Here is a 24,004-nt window from a genome sequence, read left to right on the forward strand (position 1 = left end):
ACATAATGATTAAAATAAACACAAAATCGTTCGCACTTAGCATTTTTGATCAAACAGTCCTATTTTAGATTATATTTTATAGTTGTAAGTAAATGTCGAATCGAAGTCAGGAACACTGATATTCTTTTATTTTGATTATTAAATCAAGTGAAGTTAATTATGAATATAATTCAATGTGAACTTTTGATATTGAGATTGTACAGAGATTCCGAAAGATGTTACCTGTTTACATTTAATTTAGCATTTTCAAAGAAAATGCATACCGTACCTATAACTTGCGATTAGGTCACAGATAAAAATATGCCATAGATGACGCAAATGCATCTACTTCGCGTCCGAACCCCGACAAATCCTCGGAGTTGACTGTCGCTCTTGACAGTCCACGCGCGTCAGTTGTTGCATCCGGACGTCCGTGAAATCTTAAAAATGCCTCGTTGCGTGATAATTAACTGCAACAGCCCAAGAATTGCGAGCACCCAAAGACAAAAACATATTTCCTATAGGTAAGTAATTTTAAAATTATATTATGCGTAAATTTTGTATGAAAAAGTCTTGGTTTCAATACAAATCGTGATATTTGCGTCATCTAGCGTGTATATTAAATCTGTGGATTAGGTACACATTTATAAATATACATAGGTACGGGGTGACATTTCATAAGTGATAAGGAATTTTAGTCGCATTTTTTTTTGGGAATAAACTATCCAAACTTTTACAGTGTGAAATATGTATGAAAGACACATTTCTTGAAAGTATAAACTCTACTTAGTAAAGAATCATGTGTGTTAATATTTTCCATGTTAAAACATTTAAAAAAACAAGAAACACCCATTTCGTTATCCGTTGTTCTCTATCACGTGTAATGTCACCCTGTACAAACAAATCTTAAGGCCTGTGCACATCGGAGGCGTGCACGCGCGCGTTGTAATATGCAAATCCTTATGAGAGACGCCACACCGCTTGCGTCCTGTGCGTGCACGGCTCCAATATTATATGCAGCCGGTGCAGCAACGCCTGGAGTCGTTGCACGGTACGCTTATCACCATGCCTGTCACGTTCTAACAAGTATGTGAGTGCGAAAGTGACGGACTTAGTGATAGGGAAACCATGCTGCGCGGGCGTCTTTATTGTAATCATAGGCTATAATTAAGTGACATTGACTGTCATTTGATACGCTATATTTCTTCCTAATATATTCTGCTAGCTCGTACCTTTTTTTTGTTGCCAATTTAACATCAATAGCCCATCCATGAGAGATTAAGAGCTTAAATATATGTTTTGTTGACTTTTTACGCTTATTACTTTTGTCACGATTGTCATATTTTGGCAAAAGTGACACTTGTGCCAGTGATGCTTATTTAACATGTACCTAAATATTTAAATCTTCAGCTTCGAGTGCTTCAAAATTTTAAAATAGGAAAGCATAGAAGATAAGTCCTGTAGCCTTACCGCGAGTTTAAAACCGACATATTCGCTAGCGTATACGTAATTTACTTTCAATGCATCTCGCTCAGAATGTGCCAGATTAGTAGTTACGTAGACGTTAGCAAATATGTCAGTTTCAAACTCGTGGTAAGGCTTCTGGCAGCGGTTGCAAACCCATTTAAATTAAACTGTTCTGTAACAGTTTTCTTACATTGCTGTATCATCGCTCTTTGCCCGTTATTGCATAAACGATGGAGATAGAGTTAGATACGTCTGAAACGATTTTGATAGCACACGCAGTGCAAGTACTTACTTACTACTTACTTCGCTGGCTCAGCGACCCGAAGTGGATCTTGGCCTCCGATACTAGGTTTCGCCATTCGTTCCTATCCTGTGCGATCCGACGCCATTCAGCCGCCTGGATGTCACATAGGTCCTTCTGGACCTCATCGATCCACCGGTACCTAGGCCTTCCGACCGGACGTTTCCCAGTTAACTCTCCCAGTCTTCAAAATGTCATAGAAGTTTGACGTTTAAAATAACATTTGCACTGCGTGCTATCAAAATCGTTGCAGACTTTTGGACGACGTATTTTGGATTGAATTTTTAACAGGTTTAATGGGTACCTGTTTCACAAAACTAATCACGGTATTTCATATCAAGAATAATTTTATTAAACAAACACTATGTAAGAAGTGTTATAACATGTAGCAATCTGCCAGCAATAAATCTTAGATTTAAATGCAATAAAAATTGTAATAATTAATGCTCAAGCAAAAATAGGCAAAAAATGGTCCCGCTTTTGTCGTCCGTTATCGTGGCCACTTTCTAACAAGTGACTCGTTAGACGAGAAAAGTGCAGCCATCATATTTATTATCATATCATATTCTTTTGAGCTTGATTTGTAAATTTACTTTACTTTTGTGCTTTTAGTGAGATTTTACTATATATCTGTCAAATACAAAATACTTGTAAATATTGGTAATAAGAAGAGTTTTCCATAGTGAAATTAAATGAAAACTATATTTTACGTGTAGCTATGAAAGAAAATAAACCAAACAAAGAAGATATCAAATACTTAGTTATGTTCAAAACATTTTATTTAAGATCTTAGAAGAGATATTTAAAGTGTAAGTTGGCGACTAAGTAAATTCTGCCGTTATTTTAACTGTAGAAATCACAGAATGTCTTGCACCAAAAGTATCTAAACTACATTTAAGTAACTATAACATAACCGACATTTATATATGGATGACCTATTTTTTATGTCAATGCACAATTATATGATATTGTATGTAACTGAGCTGCATCAATAAAGGAGAAAAAAAATTGTTCTTGTGATCATACTATGATTTATTACGATAAGGTATAACCACATGTCAGAATTAACAGTGACAACCAACGTGTACCGTTTGGCTGAAAACATTTAAAAAAAGTATATCCTTTTTCATTCTTACTTATTGCCAGGGACCGGACAACCCTTTCCGCGATAAAACCCTTCCAATGGGCGACACTTAAACACGGCTAACACATTGAAAGACTTTCCCTTTTGAACTGCAAGCCCATTCATACCCTTACCTTTGACTAACCCTTACCGAAAAGCTAACCAAAAATAAGGCTAGCTCTTAATGAGGGTTACCCTTATCTTTAAGCGCTTTTTATAAAGGTTTCCCTTTCCGTGAAAGAGACAGGATTAGTATATATCTACGGTAGTGTATGAAAAGGAAAGAAATACGTGCCTAGTTAAAGAACGCCGCTGTCGCCGCCGACGATCGCTCGGATTCGAAGTAATGTGTGCTTTATGAACAAGGTAGACGACTTAAATTAGCACGCTTATATGCTAAAAGGGAAGCCCTTTATAAGGCTAACCCTTATAAGCAATATGCAAGGTGTTGGTGAGCGGACGGTAAGGGTTTTGTAAGGGTATTTGGGCTACCGATTACTCAAATGTGGTAGCTTTATATAAGGGTTTTTAAAAGCAAAACAAAGGGTTTCGTCTGGCAAAGGGTATGGTGAGTTAAGCCTTATGCAATACCCTTATAAAACCCCGATAAGGGATAAAGGGCCGGTCCCTGCTTATTGCACTGAAATTAGTTTAAAAGGGGATGGATGGTGCATTAGCGACATTTTGAAATTATATTTTTTTTACTGATTTTACCTTGAGTATTTTATTAAACATTTTTCTTGTATTGATGCCTGTGAACTCGAATCAAAATAAAGTTGAATATACCTAGCCTATTTTCTCAAGACAGAACCTATAGTGTACCTAACTTAAGTGTTGTATGACAACCTTGTACAAATCGTAATAGGTATAACAAGTGATACAGCCGATGTGACTATATTTATTGATATTTAATATTTTTGTGTTAAAAATAAATCGATCGAGAAAATTAGTGCTGTATTTTTATTCTATATTAAAACGTAATTGACGCCTATAGTTCGTGTTTTTAGGATTAGAAAGAACCATAGAGTAACTTATACTAGAGCGGTACTGTCATAGTAAATTTTGTAACCCCAGTAAATTCACTGCCATCTGTCGACACACTTTAAAACTAAAAATGAAGATTTATAAAAATACGATAAAATGTATTTAAATATGGATAAATGTTTTTTTTTATTTGCATTAATTATTTTTATGATTTTGACCCATGTTCTTTCACTGATATGCGTTAAAATTGTTAAATAACAAACGAAACCGTCAACGCCATCTATACGACTGTAGGCCAAAACTAGTAGCGCCCTCTGAACGAGAATCAAATTTTCTTGATTTTCGAGGCACGTTTTTATTTCCTTAGACTGTATCCATCTATTACGGAGTTATATCTATCTTTGAAAGAACTAAGCTTCTGCTACAGAATAAATAATAGTAGAACAGAAGGTTCACTCTCTGGCAAAACGCGTTTATTACGACATATATGACCGCAAGGTGGCGCAAGCGCGAGCAGGCGTCCGTTCCGTAGCGGTGCGCGGCAACTACTATGGCTAGACACCAAAATTGGTGTGGGCCGCATGTACTTGTAGCGACGCGACGAAATCGCGGAGTGAGCCACGCCTGCTTCTGATTAGCTACCACGAGGCTCTATATCCGACAATTAAGGGTGAAGACAGACGAGCGTAATTATGTGAGTGAGCTGCGTCGCCGTGTGAAACAAACAGGCGTTTTGTATGAAACGCGACTACGCGACTCACAACTTAAAAAACTACGCTCGTCTGGCTTCATCCCAAATGAGATAAAATGTTGAAGTAAATACTTACTTACTCCGTTGGCTCAGCGACCGAAAATGAGACTTGGCCTCCGACACAAGACAGCGCCACTTTTCTCGATCCTGTGCGACCTGTGCCAATTGGTGAAGTAAGTACTTAAATAGTTTTAATCGTGTTTATTAAATTCACATTCTTAGAATTACCGCAAAAGTGCCCGGTAAAAAATCGCTCCACAGTAACTTCTGCAAATGTTGGAAAAATCAACTAAGTTAAAAACTGCTGAAAAAAAAGTGACCATGTTATAACTGCGTGCTGCGTGGCATTTGCAATGACAAAGTGGGGGAATGTCATCATTAGTTTCTATGAAAATATTATCATCATCATATCAGCCTTTTATCGCCCACTGCTGAGCATAGGCCTCTCTTCGAGTACGCCACTTATTCCGGTCCTGAGCCAATCTCATCCAGAAGTGACCCGCCGTCTTCCGAATGTCGTCCGGCCCACCTGCCATTACTCTGCCTGGTAACATGTCCCGCCCAGCTCCATTTAAGAATGGTAATGAAGTATCCGAAATGAAAATATGTCGTTTATAACGAAACCGCCTCACTGTTCTAACCAAGTCTGTGCAAAGTTAGCGTACCTATAGCGTTTTCAGAAAAAAAAATATTTTTTTCGAAAAACCATCAACTTTTGGGTTATTTAGACTCAAGAATCACGAGTACTATTGAATGAGACAAAGAAAAAAAGTGTCCGGAGTTTTTCATACAAATTTTGGGCGTCAGTTTTGTAACGGTCCATACAAAATGTATGTGAAAATGCGTTACAAATCTGTCATTTTCTTTAGGGACATATTTTTTTTCTTTTTAAATCGATAGTCCTCGTGATTCTGAGTAAATAACCCAAAAATTTATAGATTTTCGAAAAAAAGTAAATGGTACACTTTTAAGTGAAAATGCCCGTATACGGAACCTATAATTATTAAACAAGAGTATTTTGAATACCAATGATCCCTACGCTTAGCCCAATGTGGATTAGCAATAAGCAAACGTACGACGCAAACAAAGCACGTGCGTAAGCAAAGTTACTATAGTCTGTCAAGCTGGATATGTCAGTAGCAATGTAAAGCAAACTTAAGTATGGTATCCCTAGGAAACGAACAAATAGCAGCAATGTACATCGAACAACGATGAAATGTAAACAAAACAGTTCCACAGATAAGATATAAATGACACGCGATTTTCGAACAATTCAAACGTAGTGTTGCTAACCCGCGATTTTTCTGCCGCCTTTTTCTACTGACAAAATTTGCTTGACCAAGTATAGCTAATCGAATGAAAACAATTTATATTAGGATGTAAGGTTTATTAAGCTAATGTGTCACAGTTACCACAATTGAACCAGTTCCGCGAATTAATCTTACACTTGTGAAGAATTACAACTAAAACATGAATAAATAATTAAACTAAATAGCTGTGTATTAAAACAATAGTAATTCATTAGTAAAACTGGCTAAACATTATGACAATACAGTTGGTACGTATTTAAAAAAAAATCGTGTAAAAAATCCATAAATATTGTGATTTCATGAAATGTAATGAATTACAAGAATTTACAAATGCATGCTGCATGTTAAAAAACTGAAAAGAAAGAAATAAATATTTACAGACCTAAAATTAAGTTATTCCACAGTTAATCCATACAATTTTAACGATGTTATAATCTCGGGTGTTATTTTATTGCCATTGGACAAATAAGAACTAATCTGCCAAAACAGAACAAAGATGCTTCCTTAAAAGATCGGTCGAGCAAATTGCCATGAGGCAATTATGCTTTTCATGAGAAAAAAAACTCGCCCCCGCTATATTTAATTCGTTTCCGATAGACTGCCAAGAGAATATATAAAAAAAAGTTAAATAATAAAATAATGGACACTTCAAATGACCTAGCAAGATATATTTACAAACAAAAATAGCAGTGATATTATATTATTTGAGCGTTTCACAATGCTTACATCATATTCTTAGTGTATTATTGTATGTGATGGCAGTTAGTGATTTTAATGTTGTATATAAGGCTCAGACTTTCCAACGTAGCCGATTGATGCGTAGCGTATATCGTTTTTGCAAATTATCACCAACTAGATGTGTTTCCAAATCCCAATAGAAAAGGGTGAAAAGAAATGAGTGAAGGTCTTAGGTACGTAGCATAGAAAGCTTGGAAAAATGCACCGAATTTGATTTTAACCGTGAAATGTATTTTTATGAAGAGAAGAAAGATTGTAAGACAGATGGAATACATTCCCCCCATGATTTTGAACTTTGTTTCATAGGGTTCAATTTTGCATAATTCTGGCACCCTTATGTTTATGTAAGTTTCTGTATGCCCTTTCATTTCTAAGACGTTTGGATATACTTCACCCAAGAGCCCGAGTAGGGAATATGGCATATCCTCTGCCATATGCCATATTCCCTACTCGGGCTCTTGGGTGAAGTTTATCCAAACGTCTTAACATATGTATTGTATACTATGTATGTAATTAGTCTTTGGCACACTGAATCCTCAACCATTTGATGTATTTCCCATAATGAGGTGTTTTTACATTTGTCTCTATTCAAGAGTTAGGTAGTTGTAGGTTTAACCAAAAAAAGTAAATTAATATTATGAAGAAAATTCATTTCTAAACTGTAATCGGTGCATTTTTCAGAAGTACATACATTAAAAATTAAATTGATATAACCCAGTGGTTCCCAACAATTGTATCAAAGAACAAAAGTTGTCCGACGACCAATACTGCCCGTAAAAATTTCAGGATCTTGTGACAAAAACTTTCTGTGTGTGACAAAAACAGAACCTTAATGATCCCTTTTTCCTACCGTCTATCTATAGTATAAGCGAGCCAATATCGACGCATATCAAAAGTTTAGGATACTTCGACTCATTTATTTTTAACGTTAAAATAGTAAAATTCAATTTGATAATATATCAATACATAAAATATTTTCTTAAAAGCATGAAGTTACGTATAGTCCGACAAGAAATTGTAGAAAATTATTGAGGGCGCCACCTCCTACGTAACTGTCACATTTTTGACGTAAAATGCTTAAACATGGCAAAAATTTAATATGGATTTTTTAGTTTCATTTTATTTAATTTCTACTATTTTATGTCGCACTATAGGTGATAACTGACGGCTTTCTTATGTTTAACCCGTTAAGTCCGGTAGACTTACGGTAGAGCTTGGTCTTATTGAAGGGTTATAAATTAATAACATAATATACGAACTTATTCCTTGTTGGGAACCACAGACCTACCATCCACTAGACCTCCCCAAAGTTAGCATGCTTCGTCTCCTTAGCATGTTTCTGCGCCTCCACCTGTCCCGTCAGCAGTTTGTCGCAGATCATGCATTTGAGTGTGAACTTGTTGAGGTCGGTGAACTGGCGGGAGGATTTAGCCTCATGGGCTATCTGCTCGGCCTCGCGGTAGGAGTCCATATCTTCAGCTGGGAACATGGTTTGGATGCCACCCTGAAAAATAAATTTAATATTGAGATTACATCTTTTTACTTGGCAAACATGTAGTCTGGCTATAGAATGCGTATTATTATTATTATTTATTATTTAAGCCTTTATTTTTCCTTAAATAGTTTTACATGATAAAAAAAAGTTTTCTAATCTTATTGTTTTCCATTTTTACTATTTTAAGGACCCCTGTCGGGTATAGGCCTCCTCCATATCTTTCCACCTTTCTCGGTCTTTTGCCTTGATTAGCCAATTTACTCCGGCTGTGGCTATAATATCCTTGGACCACCTTGTTATGGGTTTTCCCGCCTTCCTTTTGCCATGGGGTCAATGCGTATATTGAAACACAATGCTGTCGTATGCGAGTTGAAAATCGTTTAAAAAACCTGTACACTCATATTTGTAGTTTATCAACAAAATCTTGGCTCAATAGAGTTATTTCTTGAAGTAGTTACAGTTTTATTATATAAAATAGACACGTTTAAAAAATGTTACATGTGCACTATAGGGTATTTGACTGTATTTAAAATAAATTATTTTACACCATGCATGAAATAAAGCACCAAAAGATTAATAGAGAAACGTAGACAGCAGTTATTTTTAGACACAATTTCCATTTTAAAACCAGTATAAAACTATAAAGAGTAGGTAAATTGGTTGTGTCGTCACATGTTAGTGTTTCATATAAATTCCATAGCAAAATCGTTTTGCCAGTTCGAAAAAAGAAACTGATTTGACTAGTAGTCAAATACCCTATTCTGAATGATTAACAAGGATTCATAGTTTATCTATATATCAATGTGTATGTCTGCCATCTTTGTAAACACTGTAACAGACAGTTGAGACAGTACCCTTTCTGTACTAATTTAAGTACTGCTCGAAGTAATAAGTAAGAATACGCAACTATCGTAATCGTATCGTGAACTCATTCCTTAATCATGAAGTTTAGCAAGTCTGTTAATATTTGTATCTTTGTAACAAACACAAATAAGGGATAGTGTCACATGATTATGAACGGTATGCTTACATCATTCTGCTCCAAATACAGGGGGTCATAGTGCACCCCGTCAAACAGTAGGAACACCCGGTTCCCGTAGTTCTTGTCCTCCCCAAAACGGTTGATGATCGCGTTCAGAGTGTCCACGACTGCCATCTCAATGCCATAGAAGCGAGAGAGAATAGCCACCTGAAATGTAAGGTAAGAAAAGTTTTATCACGTTTTTAACATATTTATATCAACTCTACTTGTAAGTAACTAACACACGACGTTCCGAAGTGGGCCGGAGACGTATCTCGCCGAAATGATGGAGGTGGAGCAAGCGTGTCTTAGCGTTCTAAGGACTAGGACAAATCACCGCCCACCCTATCACCCACACCGCCCCAAATATATATGCCTATAAATAATTACTACTATTTATAACGGGGAATAGTAGGGCTTTTTCAATATTTATTTTTTTAATTTTTGTGTGCATTAATATGCAAATGAGTGCCTATATTTTTTCTTATATGGCTTTTTTTTTCAAATTATTTATACGAAACTGTATAAATTAAATATCAGAAATAAATTAAACATCCTAGAGTTACACGAAAACAATACCAAACTTGACAACAGCAAATATTTATTTTTTACAAATGTGGTGGCCCCAAAATAAGTAAAGTAGTACCCCATAAGTCAAAATTTTGCATCAAAAATTCGATTGGCTCCCCTTCCTAAATCAATCTGTGAGTCAAAAGGAGCAACTGTGCAAAAGGAAATTCCATCATCATCATCATTTGCCATATAATTTTATTGTGTAGGAGTAGGGTAGGAAACAGTGGCTTAGCTCGAACAGTGGCTTAGTCGCCCAAATATCGCCTCTCATGCTGGAATTAGGTTAAGTGAGCCAATGTACCCGGCTATTTTTTTCCGAGCCACTGTTTCCTACCCTACCCTACACCACGGAAATGAGTAGAGCTACCTCGTTTCACGCTAAATAGGCACAGTGGATGTCGATTTGCGGAAAATGCCCAGGAAAACTAACTAACTAGTATGAAATTAATAATAAGGACAGTGTAGTGTGGAGATAGTTTAATGATTGAGAGGCTACTGTAAATATGTTTCCAATATACTGTCTGTTGTGGCGAACCAGGGGTTATATTGTATGATAATACTATCTTTAGTTACTTTGTAGTAGTGGTTAGTGGTCTAAATATAGCATTATCACTAGATTGAACTGAACACAATTATTAAGCTTAGAATAAATTTAAAAGTGGAAAAATTACTGCCTTGGGTGAGACTTGAACTCACGGCCTCTGGATCGATCCATAGCCAGTGAATCTTTCCACAATATGGGTCTAAGGGACCCTAGCGATATCTGCCATAAGAGTGTTGTTACACTTCATAAACGGCCACCGGAGTTCCAATATTGGAAATTCACCAGTTAATAGCATCGTTTGCAGACATTTCTGCTTATTAAAAGAAAATTGAACACAATTATGTTTACTGATTAAGTTGTAGTACAATCGGATAGATACCATATAAACTATAATAGATATAATACCATAATATACCACAATACATAATACCATGTTATAGGTACCATATAGTTTAAAAGTCAGGTAAATATTTTTTTGTCGGCCAGCTGTATAGAAAAGTAGATATTTATGTTAGGGCATGGCTGTAAGTACATCTTTCATTCTTTATGTATCTTTTTTTGTACCTTTATATTTACAAGTATTCTTGAACCTTAAATAAATAATGTGACTGTAGTTGTTGGCCACTCTTAACACTATGCTGGACACTACGCCAGAAACAATAGAACGAACAATGGGATTATGCCCATAGGCGTTTCGTGTCCACCAAGGTGTTAACAATAAGACTTGGCTTGTTTCTTTCTGAATAGTTAGGAGTGGCCAAGTATTATGTAGTGGCCAATAACTATAGCAGTCACACACACAGATGTATTTTTAAGGAAATCAGTGTCGTAACCCCTCAAGCAGCCATGAAATTTAAATGATTGACTCATTTGTAATACTTAGTGTAATTGGGTACTTAAAAAATTTTTTTTAATGGTATCAGTCGATCAGGTTTGTTGGAAAACAAGGAAAGTGCGATTTTGTTGGCGAAATGTTGCATTTATGTGTATTCTTGCTATACAATATTTTTTAAATAAAATGTAAGGAATCGAATGGTACTGTTATTTTTTTCCTATTTGAAAGTTTAAATAAGTTTTTTTTGAAACTGAGGTATTTTTTTATTATTTCTATATATTTTTTAAGTGTCAAGTTGAAGAGTTTTATAATTATTAAACGAAAATAAAAAATAGCTGATCAAAATCACCCTTGTTTTCTGAAATTTTTAGTATTTTCGAAAATTACTAAAAATTTCACACATTTCAGAATATTTTTCTTCTTTGAGTTACAAACTGTCAATAGTAGGTATTTTTTTCAGTGCCATGAATCCTTATAAACTACAGTTTGAAAAATATTTTATTCAACAAAAACAACTCACCTCAATAGCACCACCCCAAGAGCTGGGCTGTTGTATCCACGTACAGTATTCCGCGTTAGGCTTCCCCAGCATTGCCTCATTGTAAGTGTCATGGTCGCTCGCCACTTCCATCGCGATGATCTGTCGCATCAGCGTGTGTACAGTTGTGTCTACTTGGCCATTTAATACAAAACCTGTAATTCAAGGCAGCGCTGATAATTTTTTTGGTAAACAACCCTTTTTGTAGTGTTTTTTGATATTTTAAAAATAAAATTCCGTCAGTGTTAAATTACGAAAGGTAAACATTTTTTTTTGTCTTAATCATTTATCTGCACATTATTTATACAGATTTGCAACTAAAATAATATAAACCTCTTACAGCATTTAAGAAACTTACATAAAAGACTCATTCACAATGAAAATTTATCCATTTGACTTCCAATTGAATAATCTGATAAAAGAACAATCACAAACGTCGCAATAAAATAAAACAAAGGATTTCCTATTACATAAAATAAGACGACCTCTACTGTACAAACTTACCTATACTAGTGAAAAGGCAAGAATTATCCGAAGGCACCACCTTCTTCATTAAAATGCCGGGTCTGCTGGGTCCTACTGGCTCATGGGACACGCCATTCTGCACTGGCTTCAAAGGCGTAGGTTTACTAGGTGTTTGCACAGACTTTTCTTCCACTATCAAAGTTTCACCAGTTTTCAAACCTATTTCATTTAGCTTTTTAGAATCGTCATTAGTATCCAATGGCTTCGGGGGATAACCACACAAGACACATATTCTATCCGCGCTTATTTCGGCAATACTAGACAAAAACACCTTCAATTCACCAACAGTACTATCAGAGGTCAAGTCCTTTAGGATTTGCTGGCCGTTTTTACTTTTTATTTTTAACGCGACTGCTGCCATTTTAGGTAAATTGTATTACATTAAAATAACTGACACGGAAGCGTTACGTGGTGCCGATTGATATTTTTAATTAGGTCAAAGACGCAACAAAATGAGTATGAAATAAATAAATAAACGCGGCTGCGGCTTGGCCCGCTCGAGACGAGAAGTTGGCAAGTCACTTTTGACTTTCGTTTGACAGTTATTTGCTTGTGGGTTGCCACTGTTGAAAAAAATTGCTTGGCCATAAGATGCGTTCAAATCAAGTTGAGCACGATGCGCACAACATGGTGATATGAATGATACGATGCGATGAAGAACAACATGCTCAAGGTACAAATTCAGCACTAGAGTGTGCTTGTTGTGCCTTTGTGCATTTGAACTATATATGCTCCAGTTCCGCTATCCGAAAATGTGGTACCTACTTGTAAATTGGTAATATAATGGATCTAAAATGAAACACGAATGGTATTTTCACGGCGTTTTAATAAAAATAATGTAACGTCTACGCATTCATATTTTTTTCTCTAAGTTACAAAACACTAGCATAATAATTATTTTACACGACTTAGGTCACTACTTATTATGTAACTAAGTATCCTTTTGGCACAATAATACAATACCTACCTAAGTCTAAACAAATTGATTTTTGGATTTTTTTAAACGACATAATTTATTAAAACGGGTCACTCACTTTTTATATGTCGAACAATTTTCAACTTAAGTCCCCGGCAAGCTCGGCCGAATTTCACCTTCCTATACAAACGGAGTTTCGTTCTCATTTTAAAAGGAGTAGCTAGTTTGCTCTGAAACTTTGTACTTACAATAGGATAAGGTATATCCATGTATGCAAAGATAGATATAACTTGATGTATGTAATTAGTTTATCTAGCTTCAGATACCATAGTTAAAAAAATACAGCAAATTTAAGTTTTCCATACAAAACTTCGTTTGTATGGAGAACCGAGCTTACCGAGACCCTTAAAAAACGCCAGTAACCTGTTTCAATATATTGTATATGTCCGAGATTCACGGAATTTTTGTTAGGTACCTAAATTAATCGACATATTTAGGTAAAGAAAGTGTCAACAATTGTAGTACGTACAGCTATTTCAAATAACCGTACGTACTACAATTATACAGAAGAAACAGTCCAAAATCGATATGGCCCTTATAAGATAGTTATAATAATATGTTTGAGAAGAAAGTGCAAGAATTAAAGTAGGAGTATTGTAACTTGTATAATTATGAAGTGGGAAAAACAGGACTGTTTAATTATACTTATAATCTAATATTGGTAACATGTTTACCAAATATTATTTTCACACTGACTACAACAAAAATGTTATAGAAACCTACTTAATTTACCAAAAAGGTCGTATATATACCTTATGGTTACTACTGAATTCTTACATTTTTGGTAAATTACAAAAATAATTTATATTTTTAAGCTAAATAGTCAATAGTTGACATTCCGATCACACAAGAATAAATTTGTTCTTCTAAAAGAACGTTAGGTCATGTCGACTAAATTATTCAGGATTTTAAATGATATGGTTCCAAACATCTAACATTTAACGATATATTTTACATTATAAGTATACTTATCATTAAATATTGTCTGTTATTTTTTATTCCTAAATTGTGCTTGTTCTCAAACAATATTATGCCCTATGTAGAGTAATTTAAGAACTAACAACTATGGCACTATTATGAACGATTATTGTTCCGTGTCTTTGGTATGGAATGCACTTAAATATTAAAGGAATTTTGGTAAAGACTATCGCAATTTACATGCAATAAGCATTCGTCAACAATGTTAAAACCAACTGACAGAAGGTATAGTGACTACAATTATTGAAACAGTTAATATAATCCATTAATACACATCACACACACAGCATAACACATCTTGGGTTTCACTGATATTACGATTGCATTTTTTATATAAAAATTAAAAGTATAATTTTGGAACAGCTGGTGTTATTTAGCCCAGTTAGCTTATCATTGAATATTTTTGGTAACAACATATTATAAAATTAAGTATTATATCAATTGAACTATGAATAAAATTGTAATTACTTATTTACATTTTCTTCAGTCGCGAATCAACGTGAATTTCGACCGCAATGCTCTGACATATATTTATGCAAAGCAACATTTCGACTGATTTGAATACATGATGGCAGTTTGAGTTTGTCTTTAACATATTGTGAACGGATCTATGCAGCCCGCCGGGTTTAATCCTATTTGGGAATGCAGCCCAGAGCGGTATCCAGGTTATTTTTGTCAAAGTTCTGATATTGTTCTCTTACGACCATATTACAACTTTCAGTGCATTTCACGCGCACCATTTAGCGCGAGCAATAATATAATATCTGGGCTATGACCGCGAATATCGAAGTTCGCAAATTGCGGGCATCTTTCTCTGTCACTCTAATTATGCCTTTATTGGAGTAGAGTAATACCCGCTTTACGCGAGGGATACGTTCCGCAAAAAATCGCGTTAAGTGAAATTCGCTTATATCGGGGTTCACGGGGAGGGGAATCCCCTACTGTTCATTTTTTCAAACAGAATGGTCAGAGAAAGCGGGGATTTCCGCAACCAAAGACAAGTAAATGACTGCATATTCTTAAGTATACTCTGGCGAACCCACTTTGTGTGTAGAAAAAGGCGCGAAATTCAGATATTTCTATGGGAGGTCAACTCTACGCGCCTACATTTTTTAAATTTGCCGCCTTTTTCCACTGACGGAAAAGGCTTGCCAAACTATACATAAGCAATCCGCGTAATGCGAGGCATTTAAGCGCGAAATTTGAAATTCGCGTTAAAGCGCAACCGCGGATAACAGGGTCGCGTAAAGCGGGATATTATTGTAAAAGAGAAAGATCCCCGCAATTTGCGAATTTCGGTTTTCGCCGTAGGCCCCCAGGCTAGCCAGTCAGCCGGGATGTGTTTAGAGGTTGTCGGTGTTGCGGGGGAAGGTGCGGTGCGGGCGGCGGTGGCGCGGGTGGCGCGGCAGCGGCCAGCGTCACGTGGGTCGCCGCACGAACCTGGAAGCAAAGATAGATATAACTCCGTAATAGATGGATACAGTCTAAGGAAAAAACGTGCCTCAAAAATCAAGAAAATTTGATTCTCGTTCAGAGGGCGCTACTAGTTTTGGCCTACAGTCGTATAGATGGCGTTGACGGTTTCGTTTGTTATTTAACAATTTTAACGCATATCACTGAAAGAACATGGGTCAAAATCATAAAAATAATTAATGCAAATAAAAAAAATCATTTATCTATATTTAAAAACATTTTATCGTATTATTATAAATCTTCATTTTTAGTTTTAAAGTGTGTCGACAGATGGCAGTGAATTTATTGGGGTTACAATAGTTATTTGTTATACAAGGGTGCAAAGTTGTATTTTACCCGCGAGTGTGGAGTGTTTTAACACACGAGAAGTAAAATACATTTGCACCCGTGTGTAAACACAAAACTTTTCCCCTCACTATAGCGAGGAAAGTGCAACATCCACAGGCGTTAGATCATCTTCATCAACTGGACTCACTCATTTTTTTTACAATATTATAACAAAAAAACTGGAAATTCTGTACTTTTACGTGAGAAGTTTTTAAGTAAAAAATTTTTGACAATGTTGCCATTTCTGACGTATGAAATGTTAATGATGCGTTTTGAAATTGCATCGACTTAACTTGTGCGTTCAGAATTATATTTAACATAATTATTAAAAAACAAACGTTATTTATGGAATTTTTAGGTTTATGACTTAAAATCATTAAATAAAGCTAAATTTGGTATTTTTTGTTAGATTCTCAAACCATTTATTTAATGATAATTAATATCGAACGAACCATTATCATGAGCGTTTTACCTTTTGTTATCTGTCAAGCTACTTAAACACGCTCCATCCAAGGTCAAATTACTTTCCCCACTAGTGGATAAAACGCGTTTTTCCCCGCTTGTATTGAAGGATAACCGACAACTTTCCGAGCTAGTGAGGGGAAAATTTACTATGACAGTACCGCTCTAGTATAAGTTACTCTATGCTGGAAGTTTCAATTCAATGAGTTGAAAACTAGTTTTTTTTTTACAATTATGGCCTGGATTCGAGTCCTTTAATTTAAGCCAAGTCTTTATTTTGCTATTTTTACAACGTTGAAAACTAGAAGCATAGAAGTTTTATTTTTAAATAGTTTGTATTTAGACTAACTGTAATTTTAAGTTGATTTTATTTATTATTTTTGACATGTTTTTGTACCTTATATATGAATGAAGTATAGACAAATCAGTAGTTTGTGGCTAAAGCCAGACCAAGATACCTCTGCAGCGATTTTAATAGCACATACGTGTTGTGTTATTATGACGTTTTTGTAATTGTATGAAATTATGACGTTTAAATAACACTTTCACGTATGTGCTATAAAAATGTTCTCCTCTACTCCTTGAGTAATACAAAGTACTTGTAGTCTTGCAAATTAATTTGTCAGAAGAGAAAGTAGAAAAATTCAAACCTTTGCCAAACTTTTCTTTGTTACTTTTTCTACTGAGAAAATAAGCTTTGGGAAATGTCGCGCGAACCCAACACCATCCTAGAACTAGCAGCGGAATACATGGACATATATTATCTTCCTTATCTTAGTTATCTTCTCCGCCTTCTATACTGTCTTTACTGATTCGCATTTTTCTCTTTCCCATCAGGTACAACTGGTACAAGGCTGACATTACATCTATCTAGTTTTGATGACATGTCTTGCTAGAAATATCTTACGCTCTATATTACCTGGGTGATGGCGCGCGTAATCCCCTTCTGCCCACCACCAGCGGCGGCATCCGTTCATCCTCCTCCTCATCTTCACCTTCTGAACTATCTTCTCCGCTCCATACATCTGGCTTTATGGCCTGGTAGGACGCGGAGAAGCCTTTGAAGACGATGGAGTCGTCGGTGCGGAAGCGGACGAGGAGGGCTTCTGTTGTGGAAATAAGCTCCTGTGGCATCTGTCAAAAGTGCAACATTATTTTGATTAACTATCGCTAATTCTGGGTACAATCGTCGGGTTGGGTGGGTCGGTATTCTGTTCTGCTCTACAGATGCAACAATTATCTCAACAGACGTCGATTGTCGGGCAAATTTGCGGCATCAAGGCCTCGCATGAGACAAGCACAAGGGCGCGCGTAGAGAGCCGAATCGCCGACTTTGTAGCATGTCGGCGGCGTAATCGCCCAGTACAGGACTATGTGTAGCACGTTATTTTATGTCAGGGCAGGAGAGCTCTACTTTGTAGTATAGGGCGCCGCAACGCAACCAGCATAGAAGCGCACGTAGCGACGAATGTCGGGTTTCGGCCGGCCGGTTTCGGTACGGCATGAGGACATCGCGGGTGCCCAGTCCAGCCAGGATCGCGGGAAGTTTGACGAATACCGGACTTTGTGCCTTGAAGGCCCGCAGTGTAAAACGATATACCTACGGGTATGATACGAATACTCACCACTGTCCCGCAGAACTTCCCAAAGTCCCCAACACTACCATCATACCCCCCAAAGATCTGCACATAATCGTATCCACAATGCGATTCCGGCTCCAACTCAAAAGTCAGGACGGTGAGCTTGACGAAGTGACCGAGCAGCGCCACAATGTTCCAGTCTCTCTATCGCTCTTGGACATTCGAGCAATAGAGAGGCAGATAATGTTTTTCGATGTTGGCGGTCTTCCACCATGTATCCCCTACCCATGTGTATCATCTGTCATGTGTACTCTAAGGTTCACATGACTTTATGACATATCACGCTTTGGTGGCACGGGGTAAAAAATGACGTATAAATGAATACTCACCACAGTCCCACAGAACTTCCCATAGTCCCCTGCACTCCCCTCATATCCCCCAAAGATCTGCACATAATCATATCCGCAGTGCGATTCCGGCTCCAGCTCAAAAGTCAGAAAGGTGAGCTTGACGAAGTGTCCGAGCGGCGCCACTATGTTCCAGTCGCAGTCGGCACGGGATTCGTACGAGTCGTCCCCGTAGCGCGCGTGCGAGTACAGGTGCTTTACGGACTCCGTAGCGGAGAGGTAGCCGCCACATGCTGAAACCCGATTGAGTTTTTAAGCAGTTATTTTCGAAAAGTAAGGAATAAGTAGATGAGGTATGAGAGACGACATGAAAAGGAAGAATAGGCGACACGGGTACGGAAGAAAAATTGCGACACGGATGATGAATTGTTTACACTTTACACCGACAAAACCGTGTCAAGGTCTGATGGAATTCTGTTTAGAAATCAGTCCAATCTTTGAACAAACTAATGGATGATTAAATAACTTACCAGTGGAATGCGTAGCCAAGAATCCCTTCCTCTGCACGGACACGTCGGATTTGAATACAACGTACATCTGGTTCTGCGACGCGACGACAGGGTGTGGTAGCTTGCCGCCACAGAAACGGCCGAGAGTCTTCTCGTCGGCTGATGCGCCGTCGTAGATGGTTACGTGGTCGTAGGCGCATTCCTGCAGAATTTTTTATTGTCTTCATTTTCAATTAAGCAAAACTAAGATTGTACTCGTAATATTAAATATATTAATAACGGGTCACTCAGACACTCACGTATTTTAAGTCGAAAAACGCTCGACATGTTTCACTCCGCCGAGTCATCGGGCGCGGAGGGCTGCGGCCCGCAGTCTGCGCCGGTCCGTCGCCGTCAACGCAAGCTCCTGATGACACTGCTTGGTACGGAGTGAAACATGTCGAGCGTTTTTCGACTTAAAATACGCGAGTGACCCGTTATTAATATATTTAATATGTCTGTGTCTCACGGAAGTTTTGTTATTAAAATGTACTCGTAATGCGATTTAGTTGTACGGAAAGTAGACAAAAGTCCCGCGACGTGACGTAGACAAAGCCATTTCATATAATGTGGGACATAGGTTTACTCTCATGATGTAAGATATTGGCTTGGTCTATGGCGAGAGAACATTGTAGGGGTATAATTAACACTTTAAACTCTCGCGTTTTGTACTCTTATGTCTTCCGTGACCACAGCTAGTGCAACCTAGCTGAAACGTCGGAAATAAAACCGCCCAAGTGCGAGTCGGACTCGCCCACCGAGGGTTCCGTACTTTTTAGTATTTGTTGTTATAGCGGCAACAGAAATACATCATCTGTGAAAATTTCAACTGTCTAGCTATCACGGTTCACGAGATAGAGCCTGGTGACAGACAGACGGACAGACGGACAGCGGAGTCTTAGTAATAGGGTCCCGTTTTTACCCTTTGGGTAGGGAACCCTAAAAAGGTGAAATAATGAAATTTAATCGCGTTAGACCCGCTAATGACATTCATTATTGCAGTGGTGATAATGATGATAGCTTCAGTAAAAGCAATTGATTTGAATAATGAATACCTGGTGTGGCTCCAACTCGAAGACGTTGAAAATCAGCTTGACCCGGTGCCCAGGGGTTGTTGAGAACTGCCACACACAGTCTTTTCTCGATGGATACTGATCAGGATAGTTCGGACTGGAAATAGATTACATCATCAGTCAGCAAAACTTGTATAGGTTTCGTTAGCCTAGAGGCGGGATTTCATCTTCCATCAGTGTGCGGCACAAGCATATTCCGTACAAAAATGCTTGGGCAGCGCGCCTTGGCCGCAGAAATCGTGGGTGGGACAGCAATATAATAACGTGCGTGCGATAGAGATATGAAACGGCGGCCCAATGTATGAAATTATTCGTGCTTAGCGGCCTTACTTTACTTGGAGGCGTATTCTGATTGTAATAACAGGATGCATTTTGATCTGGATTTGTTATGGATATGTTCAGTGACGTCACTTTTGATACTGACAGATTATATCCATAACATATCCGGATTAAATTCATAATAACGTACATAACCGTACAATCCGAATACGCTTCTTGGTCAATTGCAGATTCTCACCTGACAATAGATAGTCCCATGTGGCTGCGTCACATCATGCTTACATAATCCGCCCTCTTTGCAGTCCTGTTTATTCGGATGCAGCGTGAATCCACTGCCACAAGCACACTCGTAGCCTCCCAGTGTTGTGGCACTCGTGCTGACAGCCGCCATTGTTTTTTTAGATTTTTCGACAGGTGTATGATTTATTTGATTTGGTTTGTTCTAAAACTGACCTGACAATAGTCCCATGTGGTTGCGTAACATCATGCTTACACCCGCCCTCTTTACAGTCCTGTTTATTAGGATGCAGCGTGAATCCACTTCGGCAAGCACACTCGTAGCCTCCCAATGTGTTGTGGCACTCGTGCTGGCAGCCGCCATTGTTTTCAGCGCATTCGTCGACGTCGATGTAGTAGGCTGCTGCGAAGCCGAAGCGGTGGACTGACGCGTCGGAGGTGAACTGACATTGTTGTTGAAGATAAAAGAAATTGAAATGTTAGGGGACGAGAGAGACAAGATTACGAGGCTGGAGTCTAATGTGTAATAAAAGAGAATCCAGAAGGTGTGAAATGGAGAAGTTAAGTCAGAAAGCGGACGCTGCTGAGTTCCAAAGCATATAAGGACGCAACTTAAGAATAAAAGGGGACTAACGCTAAGAGTCGAGTTTTTTAGATACGTGGCCACAGATATAATATTAATGAAATTATAGACAAATAATAATTAATACTCTTTATTGCTCACCTCAAAATGAAAACATTACCAAAAAATGCTAAAGATAGAGGCAGAAAATATATAAGTCTTATCGCTATATTGCGATCTCTTTCATACAATCACATTATCAGTAGCGGATTTGCAGTCTTTGCCGCCCTAGGCCTCAGGCCCTGTAGCCGCCCCTTTCTCAGCACCCATCATATGTATTAACTATACAGAGTATTTCTTATCATCAGCGAATTTTTTATCACAATTTGCGACCCTAATATCTCGCCTAAGGGCCTTACTGGGCCGTAGGGCAAATCTGCCACTGCACATTACGGGTACTTATTGCACTCACCTGAACTCTTAGCACGTTTCCATCAGAGGTAACAGGAGGCGGGAGTTGAGAGCCGCAGAAGGCACCATGACGCCGTAACTTCTCAGCACTCAGGCGAGAGTGCACCGTCACGCTGTCGTATTCACATTCCTGGAACAAATAACCAAAAAGGACTGTAGAAACAATAAGATCCATAACTAGAAGAGGGCTTCTAGCATTGGGCTTGCAGCATAAGGATGCTCAAGGTATGTTCTTATATCTAACTTTACGAATTGTCCCCTTTCTTTACAAGAAACCGTAAATATTTGTTTTAATGCAACGTTGGTAACCCACATAAAGCTTAACTAGTAGAGATCATCGTAGCAACTGTAATTTACATGCATAAACTTCTATATATTCCCTTTTAGAAGATACTGCACCCAGACTGTAGAGAAATCCACAACACTTCTTTCCACAGCCGTAGCATTCGCGCAAAAAAATTCTCAAAATTTATTTTTCAGGATATATATAGGCCCATCTCTTCCAGCTTACCTGTTGATACATATTGTTCCCCTCTAGATCAAAATGCGTAAAGTTAAGAGTGATCCTATGCTGCAGTGGAGCCACGATCTCCCACAAGCAATTCTTGGATGGCGGGTACAGGTCGGGGAAAGACGGGGATGTGATGGTGCCGTTGGGAGCGTCCAAGACTCCACCGCAGGCGTCTGGAAGATAAATTATTAGTGTCATTTAAGATCCCAGTTCTTAGTTAGTAATTCTAAAGTTTTCAAGTCCAATCCATGAAAGAGTCATTCAGTAAAACCACACAATGAGCTAGATTTACAATATTACTCACTTTCGCACTTCTTTCCATCAGAATGTAGTTCGTAGCCAATATCGCAAGCGCACTCGTACCCGCCCAGCGTGTTAACACACGAGTGGCTGCAGCCGTGGTCGATGATGGAACACTCGTCAAACTCCTTCATGAAGGTGGCTGAGAACCCGGCTTTTTGGACTGAGCTGTCTGACTCGAAGATTACTAGGAGTTTGTTGGACGTGGATCTGGAAATTAAAATATTAAGGGGCTCTTTATAAAGTTTTAGATACAGGGGCTTATTCTGTTGTCTTAATTAAATTAAATTTATAGCATTTTTATTTCCCGACGCAAGAAGTGTTGTAATAATAAGGTTAACATGAGGTGTGTCTGTCTGTATAGCTTACGTCAACTAATTAAGTTGCAGTTATTTTAAATCTTGATGGTTCTTAGCTATGTTTAGAGGAAACAAAAGAACTTGTTTCTGCAATAAGGACGTTTCTAACAGAATTTCTGTTGGAATTTCAGATGGAATCGTCCTTAAAGCCCCTAAGGACCCTTCTGTGCTGGAAAGCCACAAATGGAATACACACACTGTATACTGTATGATTATAACAGTATTTACCTACCATAATTAAGAAATGGTAAATACATATTGTATATATTATTTTTCTTTTATTGTGTTTGTAATCAGTCTTATGTACAATAAAGTGTTTACATACATACATAATTGAATGACTTTTCAATTATTGTTATGGCCGTTACGCGTATTTCACGTGGCTAAAGTTCTATATTTTCGAATACAAACCTGATGTCAGGAGGAATCTTGTGCCCACAGAATACTCCAATAAGCGGGCTGTCCATGGAGTGTCCATCGCGCACTTTCACCTTGTCGTAAGAACAGGTGTCGTGGTTTTCCACTTCGAACGAGTGGAAACGGAGGGCCACTTGGTAATCCTGGAATATGAATATTGTATTAGAGACGCGAAGATAATAAAATAATATCGGATAATATAAGATAATAAGTTTCGTACGTAGACAGCATAGCTAACCTAGACGTCCAGTGGGGTGTTTAGTTCAGTTCATTTTAGTTATTTATAGGGTATCTGCTCGAGAATTCTCAAGGCGAGTAATCTCGAGAAATTTGTCCTTTATCGAGACGGGAACCAAAACTCAATGCCTTGAGAACTCGAGACACAAATCTTTGACGATAATTACAGACAAACCACCCAATTTTGCCCAAAAACACATTTTTAAGCTAATTTGTTTAAGTAGATAAGCTTAGGTATAACAGTTATATTATAGAACCAATACTATTTTTAGTAGAAAGTACGTTATATTTGTGACAAGAGTACCTATATAACACGCATGTGCGTAATAACAACCTAACTAAGAAATTTTCAACGAGTTGTCAAAATGTAGGGTGTATTTTAATATAGAATATTTCTGATACAGTGATACAGTACTTTATTGGTAAAAGAAACATATACAATTACACGTCATTTAATTACTTAATTACTATTTACATTTTAATATACAAAATAGATGAAAAATAGATAAGTATAAAAAATGGAAAATCCTTTGATATTTATTCCCAGGTTTCAGTTACAAAACAGGAAGCGTAGACTGCGCAGATTATTTATATTACAATTTCAACGATAAAGGCCTAAAATCACAAAAGTGGCCAATGTAATCTAGTAATTTACATATATATGAGTAATAACATTGCCCATC

The 24,004-nt window shown here is 37.5% G+C and overlaps 2 protein-coding genes across 3 annotated transcripts in view; both read right to left on the bottom strand.

The window, feature by feature from the left end:
• Positions 1-7,153: 7,153 nt before the first annotated feature.
• LOC134743451 (ubiquitin thioesterase Otu1) lies at positions 7,154-12,715 on the bottom strand. The gene is made up of 4 exons (XM_063676862.1): positions 12,164-12,715; positions 11,642-11,814; positions 9,179-9,337; positions 7,154-8,157 (listed from the first exon to the last, which is right to left on the bottom strand). Exons 1-4 carry the CDS (start codon positions 12,543-12,545, stop codon positions 7,948-7,950), a joined length of 924 nt encoding a protein of 307 aa, XP_063532932.1. The 5' UTR covers positions 12,546-12,715; the 3' UTR covers positions 7,154-7,947.
• A 682-nt stretch (positions 12,716-13,397) lies between these two features.
• Positions 13,398-24,004, bottom strand: part of LOC134743454 (bone morphogenetic protein 1) — a 477,569-nt gene continuing 466,962 nt past the window's right edge. For both annotated transcript variants that reach the window (XM_063676882.1, XM_063676881.1), the window contains 10 exons: positions 23,079-23,227; positions 22,313-22,518; positions 22,009-22,181; positions 21,499-21,627; positions 20,681-20,907; positions 19,931-20,045; positions 18,858-19,038; positions 18,370-18,620; positions 17,320-17,534; positions 13,398-15,578 (listed from right to left, as the gene is read on the bottom strand). In XM_063676882.1, the coding sequence (XP_063532952.1) occupies positions 15,557-15,578; positions 17,320-17,534; positions 18,370-18,620; positions 18,858-19,038; positions 19,931-20,045; positions 20,681-20,907; positions 21,499-21,627; positions 22,009-22,181; positions 22,313-22,518; positions 23,079-23,227 (1,668 nt within the window). In that variant the 3' untranslated portion in view covers positions 13,398-15,556. The remainder of the gene's footprint in view (positions 15,579-17,319; positions 17,535-18,369; positions 18,621-18,857; positions 19,039-19,930; positions 20,046-20,680; positions 20,908-21,498; positions 21,628-22,008; positions 22,182-22,312; positions 22,519-23,078; positions 23,228-24,004) is intronic.

This window comes from Cydia strobilella, chromosome 8 (genome assembly GCF_947568885.1).
Source record: "Cydia strobilella chromosome 8, ilCydStro3.1, whole genome shotgun sequence".
In the NCBI taxonomy this organism is placed as follows: domain Eukaryota; kingdom Metazoa; phylum Arthropoda; class Insecta; order Lepidoptera; family Tortricidae; genus Cydia; species Cydia strobilella.

What these genes read in the sequence shown, in the direction of transcription:
- LOC134743451 (XM_063676862.1), bottom strand. Translation starts at nt 12,545, where the DNA reads ATGGCAGCAGTCGCGTTAAAAATAAAAAGTAAAAACGGCCAGCAAATC. An exon ending in CTTGGGGTGGTGCTATTGAG is followed by an intron (nt 9,338 to 11,641) that starts GTGAGTTGTTTT and finishes CTTACATTTCAG; the next exon opens with GTGGCTATTCTCTCTCGCTT. An exon ending in TGTATTTGGAGCAGAATGAT is followed by an intron (nt 8,158 to 9,178) that starts GTAAGCATACCG and finishes TTTATTTTTCAG; the next exon opens with GGTGGCATCCAAACCATGTT.